Here is a 17,197-nt window from a genome sequence, read left to right on the forward strand (position 1 = left end):
TGGGCAGGAGAGGAATGCAGGAACAGATAAGCAGATTCTGTTGGACCTTTTGGGAGTACTGAAAATGGTGGAAGGGAAGACGGATGTTGGTGCTGATGAAGACTGTGATTTCCTAGAGACTGCCAAGAAGCGAGGCATGACTTTTCCTCGGCCTAGGTGGTGGCCGCCGGAGGGCCTTGATGACTGAAGGTTGAAAGAGGCAGCAGCTTGGCTTAGCAATTGTCTCCAAGTGGAAGCTCGGATGGGCTCAGGCTCACCCTCACAATTGAAGGCTGAATTTTTGTGTACTTTCTGGACACTGGACAGGTGAGTAGAGAAGTTTTGGATTGGGATATGGTATTCGTATTCAGAATTTGGATGTTTAGGCCTTGCGGACTGACTAATTTTGTTGTGTAAAGCTTAATGGCAAAGTCTTACGTGATCCAATCCATGATGACTAGATTATTATTATTATTCATGATGTTTTGTATAAAAAAAAATGTAAAATACGTAGTACAATAATTATCTTTAAATCTCTCTGGTTAAAAGAAAAAGAAAACAGCAATATTCCATAAAGAACAGAGGCGATTGTGGAATTCATGTGCAAAGACTTGTTAGGAATGGAACAAGAACGAGGACATGGAATGGACAAGGCCAAGGCATTCTAGAAGATTGATTGGTGAATGGTTTTTTTTCTTTTTAATTTTTTATTTGAGAGCGAGGGAATAAAGGGTTTATATAACGTACTAGATCTAATCCATCTAATAATCAGAGTCATAATATTAAAATTTAACATAAAAGATTTAATATTTCATGTAATAGAATGATCATTTCAAAGCATAAAATAAGATCAAATGTGTGTCATGCACGCCTCCTACTCGTGTTTTTGTCGTTTTGCATTGTATTTAACATTGCAATTCCTGTTTGCAAAGTAAATTAAAGGGTAAAATTTCATACAATATCTTTAAATTTTAACAAAAAAACACAAATCAATTATGTGTTCTTGAAAATAATACAAATTTTGTTAGCCTTTGCTAATTATGACATTTTTTTCCTACCATTACCTTACCAACATTAAACTTTTTAAAATGACAATATACCCTCAAAACATCTTTTATTTATGGATTTTGTTATTTTTACTAAAAGGGTTACCAAGAAACTCCAAAATAACGAAAATGCCCTCTGCAATTACTTTCTTTGGCCGTCTCCTCTCTCATGGATACCTACAGTAACCATCTTCGCCTCTTGCGTGTCGATCATCATTGCATTTTCTATGCATCCACAAAGAAGGATAAGGATATAACGGCGGTTGGCGAGCAAGAGGTGAGACGAAGACAATGAGAGAACACTAGCGAAAGGCGATTGCTGGAGACAATCATGGGAAGGAGAGAGAAAGGAGAGAAGAGATGGCCAAGGCTGGTGGGCAAGCAATTTTGCAATTTAGGTGAAGACATTTTAGCCATTTTGGTGTGGGTCAATCAGTAGCTTGGTAGCCTTCTTGAGCAAAGTAGCAAAATCCTTTATTTCTTCTCTATTTTCCCTATACCTCATTGTTGGGGTAGCTCTCTCCTTATTTTTCCTCCCTATGTCTCTCCCTTTTCACCTATATCTCTATAGCTATCGTCTACCTCATTGGGAGCAATGAAAGACTTCAACCATAGCGCTCTCTCTCTCCTTCAATCCCAACTCAACAAGGTTGTGCTTTGATTAAAACCCAAGTGGGGGAATTAGAGAGATGATTTCGCACCTCATCAACGGTTGGTCATGTTCCTTGACAATAATGATGGTAGGCAGCGACGAGTGAGTCCCTTTCCTTTTGTCCTACTCTCTCTCTCTCTCTCTCTCTCTCTCTCTGTGCAACCATCCACACTCTAATACGTGGCATTGCCATGAATCACTAACGTTATATGTCTCCCTGCCTATTCGCTAGTGCAGCCAAGCAAAGGCATCCAAGTGCGCCCTTACTGTTTCAGTCATTTTGCATCCTCCTTTGAACAGACAAGCATTGATTTCCCTTTCCTTTATATGCACATCATAAGTTCATTTTCTTTTATTTGGGAAGAGTAAACTTTTAAGACCACAGTAAGCAGCCAACAGAAGGGTTATCTGGTAGTAATTTTGCAAGTCAAGGGCTAAGATGCATACAAAGACTCTGCAACTTACCACCTCTACTGCATTTGGACTACATCTTACAATCTTCAGTCACCTATACAAAAACAGCCCGTCCAAACGCATCGACTTAACACTTCAAGCTCATATAGGCCAAGAAAATAAAAGGCAACCATCAAACCTCAATTCACATAAATACTTCTGTATGTTCGGACTGCAAGCCATGCGGGATCCAAATATGCATTTTAACAAAACAGGCACCTAAATAGACCTGCAAAAGTAGTGTCGTGAAGAGAGCCATCATGGTCGGACAAGTTGTGGGTATATGGAGCTACTACTAGTGCTTGCTTGGACGCCAAAACTTGAAGCCGGGAGGAGCAGCTCTGCCTCTGGGAAGGAGCTATTGGATGGGACATCCAGCAACAGATCTTGATCAGAACTCTCACCCGTAAACTGGAAAGAATCCAGCATTACAGAGCTATTGTCATGAGGCAACATCAATAGACTTCTTGGACTAAAGCAAGAGCCATCGTTGCATATCCCCTCTTTGTGTTCATAGGTACCCTTCAATACCCTTTTTGGGCTCTTCATTGTCGTCTTTTCTCCTGAAAGATGCATCATGTTTCCAAGTAAGAATAGCAAAAGCAAACATCATCATTTAAGAACTAGAGATGGAGGTCAGATAGTTGCCTTCTTTGTTCATTCCACATAATCAAATGTTCCCATAATTGCATATAATCTATTACCTTTCAATTTAAACTCCTATCTTAATAGAGTTTTAGGTATCAACCGTCCCATACATTTACATAATTCCTTTTCTTTACTATGATATTAGCAAGGATGCAGTGTATGGGATTTTGACAGTGCATTACAGCTCCCACTATGCCAATTACGTGTCCGTAATCTGACTTCTCCCAGATTAAGAAGTATCATAGTGATTATATTTCCAAACTATAAATGATGTAAGTAAGTGTGACAGGTCGTCCATATCCATCATAAAACCTGAACCATAAAAAGAGCGCCATTCAAATTCTAAAATTAATAGTACAGATTTGAGGGGAAATATTGCATATAATTACTAATACATATGTCAAGGAGAAAAATTGCAGCCAAGAATGGAACAATTACCTTCACTAGATCATGTGAAGCTATCTCACATGGACTACAAGAATGAAAAATTTAGTTGTCTCTAACATAGAAAGAGCACCAGTGCAATCAAAGGCAAGCACCTTGCTCACCTAGGCACCTGGGCTCCTCAAGACTCCATTGGAGCACCTTGGCTACCTCTAGGCAAGGCAACTTCAATTAGACAACCCCTAGGCAAGCGCCTCAGAGGAGGTTAAAAAAGTGTTGAACGATGCTCGCCTAGGCATAAAAAGAAAGTAGGAATTGGCCCTAAAATTTAAAAGAGGCATTTAAAAACTGAAAACAAAGATGAAAATAGAAGCAAAATGAGAAAGGAAGAAATTGCCGAGTCATTGCTATTGTTCACATGATCACAATAAATTACCATCCCAATTTCTTCCATGATGTATCACAAGAAGGTGAGTTGGAGATATGACCCATTGGGGGTCAGCTAGAGCTTCACGCGCCGAGGAGTTCCAGCATGTGAAGTCACTCGCCAATGAACTCATAGCATGGTTAAACTTCCAAGTTGCTACTCTTCACCGGTACACAAGATGTTTGTAGGCAACGCCTCTCATCGCTATCCTCTCCTTGATTCTCCCTCTAGCCTAATATTTGTGGCTTAGTGACACAACTGACACCCAATCTCTATGTTTCTTCTCTTTGGAATTCTTGTTTGCTGCTTTCTTTAGGCTTATAATTTTCCATTGATGATTACTTTATTATGCAATAAGTTTTGTTCCTGTTCTTTCTTTATTTGCTAGTATATTACATTTTTTATTTTTTAGTATTGCTATTACTGTTACAAAAAATTGCTTTCAAATTTGTTTCATAAAGTGCAAGTGGGGGGGAAAAAGATCTAGCCTAGAAATATAATTTTTTCCAAAATCCAAAAGATGTTTATTTGGACATTATCAACTTTTGCAAGATCCCAAATATGTTTATTAAAAGAATTCCTATCTGGAAGTATTTTTGAAGTCTTAAGACACATTATCTAATTATTTTTTTAATGTAAAATATGTTTATTAATTTTTTGACAATTTAGCGCCTTGCTTCAGTCAGGCGAGTGCTTCTTTGGATGCCTAGTGCCTCGGGCAATATAATGTCATAGCGCCTTAAGGACACCTTTCACCTATGAATTAGGGATGGTAGGAATGGCAATTGACCAAATATGGACTGGATATACCTTCACCATGACCTATAGTCATACCCCCTTCCTAATGTACCCACTCATTTTAAATTAAATTGTATATTTACTTAATTTTATCTCAAATTCTCAATCCAAATTTAACACATGATATAGCAAGGAAATAAACTATATATATATAATTCATACAACATAGATATTTCCAACAAAAACAAAACTATTACACATAAATATACAGAAAACTAGAGTTTGTAACTTTTGCTTTCAATTTTGATTCATTTGACTTTTGTAATTTGTTTCATTTCATAGACTGCTGGGCCTATTGGCAGTAGGTAGGGTTGCAAATTAACAGGGCTGCTCGCAAATAGCTCAATTAAGACTTGTTCAAGTTTGTTCATTTAGTTAAACAAACAAACTTGAGCAGAATTTTTAAGCTCATTTAGTAAATGAGCTGAGCTTGAGCTTTAGGGTGTTTGGCCAATTTGGGCTCGTGAACAAGCTCGTTTATAGGCTTGCTCTAAATAATGTGCTTTTTACAACTTATATTATTTTGTCATACTATTTATATTATTTAAATTTTAAATATATATTAAAATATACTAGCTTTATATGCTCTACTAGTTTAAAATATATATATATAATTTAAAAATACCTAATTTAACATGCTTTTGATTTAGGGCTTATAAAAAAGCTTGTTTTGAAGTTTGTTTAATATAAACAAGCTGAGTCGAGCCTAAGCCTGAACCTAGCAAAATTCTTAACAATATGAGCTCGAACCCTATATTTGAGTTGGAAATCAGCTCAAGCTCTAGCTCTATCCCTGGAGAATTCTTAAAGGCTGAGCCAAGCAAAGCTCAGCTTTCCTTGGCTTGGCTTGACTCATTTGCGGCCCCAATAGTGGGCTAGGCTTAATTGGTGAATAAATGAGAATATGATTTGGGCTTGACTTTAGTTACATAGTATATAAACATAATAACAAAAACATATATAATAAAATAAATTCAATTATTTATTAATAATATATATGGGTCGAGGCACCTCCCGCCACACCTTACTTCCACCTGCATGGATTTTTTATTTCCCAGTCCAGACCCACCCTGTCGGATAAAATTTAAATGCATACCCACCCCAAACAGACCAGATTTGTAGGATATTTGTTTGATCGGGTAGAAATTGCCATGCCTCCTGTGACTACCTTGACGAGTACCGGGTATGGAATGTGCTGGATTGGGGGGGGAAGTACTTCCATTAATCAGCAGCAACGCCTGTATCTTATTAGACAAAACCATGACACCCATTTTTGAAGGATTTTGATACTTAAGTTCATTATATATTTAAAAACTACAAGGCACGCCTGCAACCAATGTACTGAAATGGATGAAGAGCAAAAAAGTGATGATTACAATATGAGGGATCCCCATTTGTCCTTTTCTATCACTTTAAGAAAAAAATCTCAGTCTAATTATGAGATGAGGGTCTCTTGCAATGTCAGTTCAACCTTAGTTAGCTGCACCTCCTTTCCAGGAGGAAGTTCAAAATAAAAATCATCCAATAATTTATTCTCAAGAAACATATTAGCTAACCTGGAAGATGTTGAAGTTGGCCGTCACGCAATCTTTTCACATTTGTTGGATTACCAGATGCAAAGGCATTAGGTACTCTTGGAACTACTCCACTACTTTTACATTTTACATCCTACAGTCAATATGGAATGTTAGTACTAATATACTTCTAAAGTCTTTTGAAAACAAAAGTGATTGACTTCTTAGAAACAAAAAATTTTTTAAACATCAACTCATACCTTGAGCAGATTATTATATTGTTCCACCCACTTTGACTTTGTCAAATTGCTCAATGCAAGCCTCTTCAACATCCCACAGTCTTCAGCTTTTATCCCTGAGAAAGAAAGATCAAAAACTCCCTTTGCAAGCAGCTTCCTGAAGGAGGATAGGTTCTCCTCGAATTGATGGCTTGCAAACATGCTTTCAAGGCTGTAAAAGGCAAACAAACAGGGAAAAATCAGTTTCTATCCACTTACAGATAGACGAATTTATTGTTCCCATTCAGGCACCCATGCAATGACCAATACAAAAGTGGCATATATAGCATTGTTGCATTTAAAATATTGGGACCATCTAGTGATTGATTTATGCACATATAAGAATTTGGTACATTCATTCTAGTACCAATTACAGGATCACTTAAACACAAAATATCAGTTTATGGAACTTGCCAAAATGGATGAGAAAAATTTCCAAAATATCACTAGTAAGAAAATTTTAGTAGTTTTTCAATGGCACTACAAAGTATCAATTCACCACTATATTGATGCTTGTACACAACAATTGAAAACATTATGGACCAAGGTACAAACCCATCAGGAACATTGTTGGTATCAGTAGGAGGGAGATATTTGAGCAACTGCTGCTGCTCTTCACTTGTCAGGTGACTGGTAAACACATCAAAGTCGAGAACATCCTGTGACAAACACGGACAATGATCAAAATTACATAGTTCAAGCGAGAACCTATTCTGACAACAGCAACAAACTTAAAGCAGATCATTCCATTATGCCAAGTAAGGAATTTCAAAAACATTACATGGACAACTGGAAAAGAAATTGTTTTCTTCTGATGATTATTTTTTCCTTTGCTGGGGGGTGTTCAAATCTCAGGCTTGGAGGTCAGGAAAAATATTTAGAGAAGAGTTCAAGATTGTTGCAGTTACCCAGACATCTGAATACAGATTAATTGGGGCATTCTTACATTTGCATTAATCATGAAAAGATGATATAAATAGAGAACACAAATTAATACTCAATGACAATAATTTCCCAGACATCAAGATGTTTGACTCAACAACAATGAACACAAATAAAGCCATTAGGCCCAAAGTAGATGATAACATATCTCAGAAACTGTGTGGACATGCAACTTACTTTTAGATCTACATAACAAAGTGGTGAATCATGACTTCCCAGAAGCTGTATTTTCTCAATATGAGCCTTGTCCCTACAATTCCAAACAGAAGCTGAATAAATAGACATGTAGAAATTTAACTACTGCAACAAAGGTTTTCCAGTTATTCTTGAACGATCAAATATAAATTTGTGCACACAGACATATTCAAATAAATTACATTTTTGCCTAGTAAAAAGTTCATATGATGGCTTATCCAATTGTTATCCTGGGTAAAGTAGTCACTTTGGACTCAACACACTGCTGATTTAGAATAGCAGGACAGCAGGATTTCCATCAAAAAATTCAGCAGTGCCCTGACAAACAGCATAAAATAGATTAATTCTCTCCCTTTTAAAAAGAAAAGAAGAAATTGTTGCATTCCGGTTGGCAACAAGCCTAGTGTTTATCATTTAAGTGGAACACTTCCCACATCTATCGGAGGTCATTCTGCCAATTACCTACAAATTCAGGTTCCCGGAAACCTGCTACTCCTGATTTATCACAGATTGTACTTTATTTGTGGTTATAATAAAATAAAGGCAGCACCTTTTTATTTGCTCCTGTTGCATCCCTTGCCCAGTAGTTTTCTTTCCCCTTTCAATCCCAAGACCTCGGAAGTTGACACCCTTGTTATCAATATTTACAGGTAGGGCAGTCAAACTTGAATAAGCCTCGTTTGCCTGTTGTAGTTTGTTGTCAACTGACAGAGAGCTAGCTTCAGATTCCTCTTCCCAACCTATGGAGCTGGGATGTCGAATAAGAACACTGCCATGTCCTATCTCAACTGAGACCATAGGTCTGTCACTCTCAAATAGCAAATCATCTTCAGAAGATCCAGAGAAATGCGAGGATTGTTGTTCATGTAAGATGGTATATAAATCTTTAGTAAGCTTCTCCACTGGAGATGGCTTTGGACGACTAACACAGGTCCTCTTCTTGGAAGGTACTGTTGTGTCCCACACAATGGACTGGGATGGACCTGAGTACAATTATCAGGAAGCACCTTCCAGAGTCAGTAAAACTTGTCACTAAGTAGCACAAGCATATTATTACACCTCTGCAGAATGTAGATGGGGATCTAACGTGTAACAAACTATGGGGGGAGGGTGAGAGAACAATAATTGTACTAGTGGAAGGGGGGTGGTGTCGGCAGAGAACAAACAAAAACATTTAATTAGTGGAACTAATAGTTTGCTTAACGTTAGTGAAATATAGAAGACGGGTTCCTCTCTGTTTATCTGAAACGAGAACATGTTCAACCATGCCATTGGCCCATGACAACAAAATAACAAGAATATATCAGATGGTTAATGAAACAGTATAGCATAGAATGAAGAAACAATCATCAATTCAACTTTTTGGCAAGACCAACAAAAAATAAAGAAAGTAAAATTTTATACACAGCATCACTATTTTGTCTTGCAGACTAAATTTTAATTCGAGTGAGCACCACATTTTCCTACAGCCAAGTTATACACCTCTCATTAACCATCTCTTTCTGTTTGCACAGTTCTCCCAAAGTTTTCCCCCTTCTCTTTATTTTTTTTTTTTTTCTTTTCTGTGGGTTAGATGATTAGTGAGCTAGAATTCATATAATTGAACCCACATAATGAGATTAAGGCTTGTGATGTTGTTTCTGTTCACTGTGGGGCGGGTTTGGATTTGGAAAGCAGACCTCTAAAGAAATTCGAATTAGAGAATAGAAAAAAGAAAGCAACAGTAATCATATAAATTAGTAGAGTATGCAAATAAACCACCTGTCAAATCACTTGCATCTGCACAGCCGAACTGTACGCAACTCTCAGAATTAGATATGGCAGACCCAGAACTTGATCGATTACTAGTATCATCATCTAGTCCCTTACGCAAGCCCAGGTTATAATTGGAGTCAACTCCTCCAACTACTGCATTATCATAATTTTGTTTTCTTTTTAGCACCTTTGATTCTTTCTTCTTAATAGATATGTTCTTCACCCTTGAAACCCTGTAATCCTCAAATTCATCAGGCTCTGCCCTAGCATGTAGAGGAGTGTAGTTTGCAAGTGTTCCTTTTGTTCTCCACCGGGATCCACAAGCATTGCACAGTATTGGCTTCTCCGGCGGCCCATTTCGCCAAAGAGGCGTGCCTGTAGCACCACTTAGTTGTCAGTAATAGTACTGAATACTTCTGGAGGAAAAGAGTAAGTACAGAAGAAAGATAAGAAAGCATGAATAAAAGGAGGAACTGCTTATTTGTACTTGAGAGAAATTCAGTCAAACACACATGCACCACGACAACAGCATCTACTGAATGAGAAGTAGCATGGTGGTGATTATTCCAGGAGAGTGAAGGTAGTAGAAATTATAGAGAACTCCCAAAGTTAAACATTTCTGATACTGTTATTATTACAGAAATATAGTGTCACCACTGCAGGCAGACATCACATACAATGATTACACGGTAACCATTTGAATACATAACTGTCATGCACTAAACACACACTGAATGTCACACACCATTTAGTTCTTTCTTTTATTTAAAACATAACTGGATAATGAAACTCGTGATAGCATAAACTCCCAAAGCTCTCATACCAGAATGCAGTGGAATGCACTAGTGACTTCAGTAGGACTGCTTTTACATAATTCAAATGAATTATATATTTGAAACAGAACCGATGCATTACTGCATTAAAGCATTAAAAACAGACCAGAATAACCTAGTCGTGAAAAGGAAAACCTTAGCAAACACAATTTGATAGTTAAAAAGACAGTGTCCATATAGAAAATTCTCGCTGTAAACATACTGAAGATGCATTACAAGTCTAGAATAGATTATATTCTAAAAAGGCTACTTTTAAGAATTCACTTGCTTTGGAAAAACCATGTCCAAAATTATGAGATTCAGTAGATTCAAATTGCTACTCATATTTCATTCTTCTCAGAATTGATACAAACAGAAAACCCTGAACAATTAGGACAAGTTAGAAGGATAGGGAAAAGGCACAATAAATCAACAGAGAAAGCTAACAACCAACAAGCATGAAGTCAACGCCTTTGGATGGAATGCAAAACCATTCTTTCATCCTCAGCTAAATCTGAAACAGAATAATGATGTTTCTAGAAAATGAATTGAGGTCTCCTACTTTATATAAAATGCCAGATGAGAAACCAATACTTGAACCACTACCCTAAGATTGACAGAGGGAAAGCATCAATGGAGCTGAAATATGATGACAAGGTTTTTGGAAGTATGTATGTTGGTCAATGGCAAGCTTGAATCTCAGTTCCATTTTAACTTTCAGTCTATATAAAACAAAAAAATAATTTAGCAAGCTTGAACCTCAGTTCCATTTTAACTTTCAGTCTGTCGGTAAGGGTGTGTTAGTATCAACCATTGGCAACTGAAAAAAGAACTTGTTTTTTGCCCATATTGCACCAGCATTATCATAAAAAGTTAATAAGAAAACATACGACAACATTGGAATTAAGGACCACTTGAAGTTAAAGCAGGCAGGATGAATTGCATAGCCAAATACAAAATGTATAAAATAAAGCATTACGGCTTGGAGTGAACTTGTTAGTACTCCAGCACCAATGATACGTAAATAGATTGATAAAGTAGACTTCAGCAAGTGCACTATAAACTACAGTATATGATAATGAACAAACCCAACAGGATAATAAAGCAATGCCAAAGGCATGAGTTCATTTCTAATTTGAGATCCTATCAAAACACAAATTTACCCCAAGTATCAATTGAACTGAATAGTTTAAAGGTAAACCCTTCATAACCCTCTCAATCAACAAAAACTGAAGCATATGATTCAAAATGAGCAATTTTGTGGGTTGCGAGGTCATTCACAATGAATGTGGAATGTGGTAGCAGCTGAAAACAATCAAGAGCAAATTTTCAGCATTGATAAAGATGTGATAGATGGTGATATGAGCAAATGATGGCTTGGCAGTAAGGTTTTCCCTGGAATCTAGTTCAGAGAAGAAGTGATCCAGTAAACTGGCAACAACCACAAATAACACAAAACCAGATGAAAAAACACATTTTTCCAATTGCATCAAGAATTTAGGAAGGAAGAAGAAAAAGAAGCTATGGTTTGTTCCAGCAGTGGCATTCATTTTCAACTTAAACCCCTAGAAGGCAAAAGAAAAACTAAATAGAACCAAAAATAGACCCTGAAATTGCCCGGTCCTCAAAATACTCCAACCCAGATTTCATTCCTGGCATCTGCGCAAGTGAGTCAATGGAGAATTCAAAACCACCAATGAGGGCTTTCGGAAAAACTGAAAAATATAGAACAAAGACCCAATTTGATACACAAACTACAAACTAAACTATGTCTGATATCAAAGATTCAAAGACGCCTTTTTGTCAAAAGCCTAAACCCAACAACAAAATTACAAACAGAATAACAATAACGCCACATATATCTCTAGTTTCTTTTAGGACCAAACTAGTAGATTGGGTATTATCTTCATCATTGAACAAATTATCTACGCCCAGAAGACCATTTGCACTAGACAAAAATTACGGGAAAATTAGAAATACACAGCCTGAAAAGAAGGCAATTTTCCCCTAAATTTTTGGGGATGAAACAAAAAACTCACTTGTGACACCACAGTGATGGCAGGGTCCTTGCTTGCCCATGTCGCTATTTATCTCTTCCCCTTAGTTTCAAACAGAAAATTGCAAAATTGGAAGGAAATGGAGAAAAGTAAAGCCAATTTCTCCAGAAAATAGTTAACCCAGAAAATTGAGAAAATAGGATAAAAATTGATAATTATCTACAACCCGCTTTTTGACATATACATAGATAGATAGATAGTACTGGGTTTATTGGGAGGTTATCTGCAAGAAACTCCTGCAAAAGAAAACAGAAACCCAGAAGACCCAGACCAGTCTGTTCCTTAAAGTCCCACAAAAACCACTGTAAACAGCAAAAATCAACAAGAAGGGAGGGGATTGAGATGGGTATTTCAGCTGAGAATCTGTACAACCCAATGGGGAAGAGAAAAGACCATTGGAGGAGTCGTCTTGAATAAATGGTTGGGAAAGGGAGGTGAAATCAGGAAAAGGGTTAAAGGGGGAGGGGAGGGGGGTGTTGAGTTTTGTCAATATGACCTCTTTCTTGTTGTATTGCATATCAAGTAAATGTTTCAGCTTTCTTTCCCCAATTGCTTTATTTTCTAATTAAATCAAATCTCTCTCTCTCTATCTCTCTCTCTCTCTCTATTTTCCCTTTTAACAGTAGCACTCCCAATATTAAATTCCTTTTCCAATCTATCATGGTAACTCATTAAATTATTTATTCACCCAAACCCATCACATAATTTTTTGAGAAAATGAAAGAAAGTATTGTTTCCAGAAAAGAAGGGAAGGGAAAAAGCCTCACCCATGAGCCAATAGAAAAAATTAAAAATTAAAAAAAAAAACAGAGAAAGAAACAAAGAGAATTAATACCCCCCCCCCCCCCCTCCTCTATCTCTCTCTCTCCTTGTATCTTCTTCAATTCTTTTTCTGTTCTGATAAAAAAAATTTAGTGTATTTAATATTTATGAACTTGCGTGTGTATTGTGGCATGATGGTGATATCCTGGTCTTTTTGCAGAAATACCTGACTCAAACTCACCTAGCCGTGTACGAGCTCATATCACAGCCACATCTGTCACCGTTGATCTGGGTTTGCACGACCTTGTCTGGGTCCCTTAAAAATCTATAGAGCTGTGACCAATTTAGCTCAACGGTATTCTCTTTGGACAAAAATTATTTAATTTTTATGTAATTTAGGTTAAAAATGAATATATAATAATAATTATTAAATTACAATCACCATATACGTCTCGATCTAGTACCACGTGGCATGAATTTTTCACCTCCCTGATGAGCTATTGGTCAGAGCCTTGTTGTCAAAATACTCCACTTAGGGGGTCGACCTCATGACAGGCACTGCGCCCCAATTTCTTCTCCTCTTCACAAAATTACACGGAAAAAGAATTTTAAAAAGGAAAAAGGAGAGAGAGAGGGAGAGAGATAACGCCGCGCATCATGATGGAGAAAGTGTTTCAGATCGAACGGCCGAGGTTTGAGGACCGTCGATCTGATCTGAGTTTCGTGATTGATTTCCCCGTCGGTCGGTTCGTCCTAATATCCTTTTGCTATTTTTCTATTTTCCCCCTTTCGGTTTTAATTTGGGCTGCTGCAACAAATGCAAGAATTCAATTCATGGGGTCTAAAAGGCTAAAAAGCGAAAGGCATCGATGGATGTGATCTCCCTATTTTGCCCTTCCTTCACATGCTTATTTCCTTTTCTTTCTTTCTTTCTTTTATATTTAATCATCCATCTCCATTCTGTCTCTGTCACCCTCAGATCTAATTAGATTTGTAATGTACTTGTTTTCATTTTTAAAATATTTACTTTTATTTTTTAAAAAACAAAAATAAAAAAAATAGTCGGCCTGTTTCTTCGGCCTACAAGGGAGAAATATAATCATACGGTTTTGATCAAGACTTTTGTTATGGGGTGGGGGGGATCGCAGCTAAGGTGCATTGTTGGAGTGGAGTGAGGAGGCGCAGGGGAATAATCCCATTATTTTCATATATATATATATATAATTATTTAGACGAAACTGAAGCTGTCTTTATTGGGGTAGAGAGACCTAATCTGCGGTGCATCCAATGACCTGACGAGAACCTCTTTGGTCTTACATACATTTATATTCATAATTGAACTGCGAATTGTCAAAAATACCCTTCCCTCGAATTTTGACTGAATTTCCTAAGCAATCCCTTCCTTCCTTCAACTACCCCACCCCAGCCCAACCCAAAGCTAAGAATGAATAGAACAGAACAGAACAGATCTCAAAAGTTCAAAACCAGTTGGTGGGATCTAATCTATGACTTCTTCTTCTTATTAGTCATAAGAGCTCCATGACCTATGCATTAGCTGCTTTCAAACTTAGATGATGTATCTGCTTAATTATATATTTACCTATTTTTCAAGGGATAAATAAACTATAAAAACAAATATATATATATTTATTAAAACTATTTACTTATCTCAATAGGTTTCTCTCGAGATACTGTCCCACAGGTATAGCACAATTGATATCCGAGTAATAGACTGCAGACAATGATGTAGGTTTGAATTATGGCAATTACGTAAAAATTTTATTCTTTTGTGAGGATAATTTTTTGTGGGTATCATGTATTATGTCTCATGTCTTAGAGACTATCGTATACCGTAATTTACCTCTCTCATTTGTGTGAAATCCTTAAGGTTGGGGATTTTAGCACTATGCAGAGGAGGTTGCTCTCTCAATATTACATGATTTGTCAATTATTGAACAAATAAATTATTATTTTATTGTTGATATTTGGCACGTCGGCGTAGGTAAGATATTGTAAAATAGTTAATGGGCACAAAACGAACATGATTTGATGAGATTACAGACTAGTCCCCTATTAGGCTATCATACTTATATATATACATTGCTCCTTTCACTTTGTGTTGAGACCTTCTTCTCTCCCCTCATTATGACTGAATACGTACGTAGCCACTAATAAATTACTTTATCCACGTTAAATTTAAAAATACTATCAATTTATAATAATCTTCTATCCAATCTTCAATATATGTTTAAAATTATAACATTAATACTGTAACATACATATAAAGTCTTAATTTTATTATTATGTGAGTCAAAAATATACAATTTATAATTTTTCAATTATTTTTATATATGTTTAATCACTGAAGGTATATAAGTAAAAGTTTATTTTACAATTAAATAAATTTAATAAAATAAACTAAATATTTCCTTTTATTATTTATGTTGTTTGGTCAATGGATAAGGAGTGACGCAACCAACACAAAACGTCGATGGCTTTTAGGTCCAGCAGGGGGCCGCCTCCTGGCTCTGGCTCTGGCTCTGGCTCTGGCTCATGCACGCCGGATGCACCACTTTTTTTCTTTGACCTCTACGCTAGAGTTGAGCCAGCCACCATCAATATCTCCAACCAATGTCTGTGTGTATATGTGTGTGCGTGTGGTGACACGTGGAGAGACCTGATTGGGGAGGCGGGAGCCTATATCCACGTGGGTGTCCAAAGACTAAAGCCAGGGAAATGCCATTGCCAGCCCCACTCCACCTCAGCTCAGCTCAGCTGACCAAAGCGAAGCCTCCATTGACAGTGAGTGAGCGCAGAGAGGGTCTGCAGCAAGCACTTGTTAGCCTAATAATAATGAAAATAGAATATATAATAAAGCAATGGCAGACAGGCATTGTTGCATCACTTCAACCTTTGGGTTTTTCTCTCTTTCTTCGGTATGGCCACTTCAGTGTGGCCAGGTGTTAAAATTGCTTCTTATATTTTAATTTTTAGATTATTTTAGTGCTTTATTTTAAAGGTGCCAAATGAGATTGTGCTTTCTTAAATTTAAGGCAACTTTAGTTTTTATAATCTAAATTGTCTAAATGTTATTTAATGACGTTTGCATTTCATTAATAGAGTTAAGTTTATCTCTAATTAAACCTAAGGTCTCAAAACCAAACTTAAATCAAAACTACATTCACATCATATACTATAACGTTAGGGTTCCTACATTCAATATGGGCAAGGTTAGGTAAAACTACTATCAAATGGCTTTGTTAACACGACAATCAAGTTCGATTCGCATTAAGGTTTAATTTGGGGTGAGTTTGGGTTTAATTTGAGTTTATAGGATTTTTAATTTTATACTTCAATTGCTTTTTACCCCAAATTTAAAACTATTAGGACTAATTTGACTTTTAAAAAAATAAGTCAAATTTTGTCACAAATATGGGGCGCCATTTGTTTGGGCCTACTTTCCAATGTTTGGGAGTAGAAAAACTCAAAAGTTAACCAAAAAATTTAAGTTAAAACAACTCACAAGTTAGAGAAAATGACTTTCTATTTGTTAGGAAGAAGTCGTTTTCTCTTGTCCTTAAATGCTTCAATCAGCAATATTTTGTGTTCGTCATTACCATCCATCCACCATTTGCCTTGCCATTCTCATTTGTTTGCACCACCATTTTTGTCTATATCACCATTTGCCTCGTCATTATTTTTGTTTAATATCTGCCTCACCATCGTTATTTTTGTTTGCCATATTTGTTCGAGTCACCATCTACATCACCGTGTACCATCTACTTTGCTAACTCTCTCTATTCGGTCTCTCTTTCTTTCCATGTCTTTCTCTTTATTCAATCATAGACATCAAACACTAAATCCTTAGACTATAGCCAAACAATAGAAAAACACATTTTAAGAAAAATCTTTCCAATAAATCGTTATATATAAAAACTATATAACACTTTTCCCAAACAAATAAAACCCAAATATACGAGAATTTATATAGTATTTCAAAAAGTGGGAGAGTTAATTTAACTCCATCAAAGTATAAATGCTCCATCGACAATTCATTCTAAAAATTATATAAACACGTAAGAAAATTGTCAATTAAAAAAAAGTCTACATACCCTTATATAATTATATCAACATAAAATAGAATATTCAACAATTAAGAAATGAGAACAACACAAACCAAACTAATCGATGACGACATAACATGAACTCATTGGTCTCATCTTTAATTTTCTTAGCCAAAAAATTCTCAATTTGCTCCTTGTATGAATCTCTTTCTTCTTTCCTTTCCATTTCCATTTGTGTCTTTTTCTTTTTCCATTTGTTAGCTTTGAAATGAAAAATGTGCAGTTTGTGAAGACTTTGCTGTCAATTCCACTTATTTATGCTGAATCTATCGTTTTGATTTCTAGATGAATCAAAGATAGTAGCTAAATGAGAAGACCAACATGTATAATATTCATAATAATCTACATAAATGAGCAATTTTATATAAATT

At 36.3% G+C, this 17,197-nt stretch overlaps 1 protein-coding gene across 1 annotated transcript; it reads right to left on the reverse strand.

Annotated features, from left to right (window-relative positions):
• Window positions 1-2,062: 2,062 nt before the first annotated feature.
• On the reverse strand, window positions 2,063-12,453 carry LOC127786849 (GATA transcription factor 26-like). The gene is made up of 8 exons (XM_052314545.1): window positions 11,923-12,453; window positions 9,078-9,446; window positions 7,867-8,299; window positions 7,299-7,371; window positions 6,735-6,838; window positions 6,162-6,351; window positions 5,944-6,055; window positions 2,063-2,693 (listed from the first exon to the last, which is right to left on the reverse strand). The coding sequence occupies exons 1-8, from the start codon at window positions 11,960-11,962 to the stop codon at window positions 2,389-2,391; spliced, it is 1,626 nt and encodes a 541-aa protein (XP_052170505.1). The 5' UTR covers window positions 11,963-12,453; the 3' UTR covers window positions 2,063-2,388.
• Window positions 12,454-17,197: the final 4,744 nt, after the last annotated feature.

This window comes from Diospyros lotus, chromosome 12 (assembly GCF_014633365.1).
Source record: "Diospyros lotus cultivar Yz01 chromosome 12, ASM1463336v1, whole genome shotgun sequence".
NCBI lineage: Eukaryota > Viridiplantae > Streptophyta > Magnoliopsida > Ericales > Ebenaceae > Diospyros > Diospyros lotus.

Coding starts and splice junctions, on each gene's coding strand:
- LOC127786849 (XM_052314545.1), bottom strand. CDS start 11,962: ATGGGCAAGCAAGGACCCTGCCATCACTGTGGTGTCACAA. Junction 6,352..6,734: donor ACCAACAATGTTCCTGATGG/GTTTGTACCTTG, acceptor TGCCTTTTACAG/CCTTGAAAGCATGTTTGCAA. Junction 2,694..5,943: donor CCAACTTCAACATCTTCCAG/GTTAGCTAATAT, acceptor TGCATCTTTCAG/GAGAAAAGACGACAATGAAG.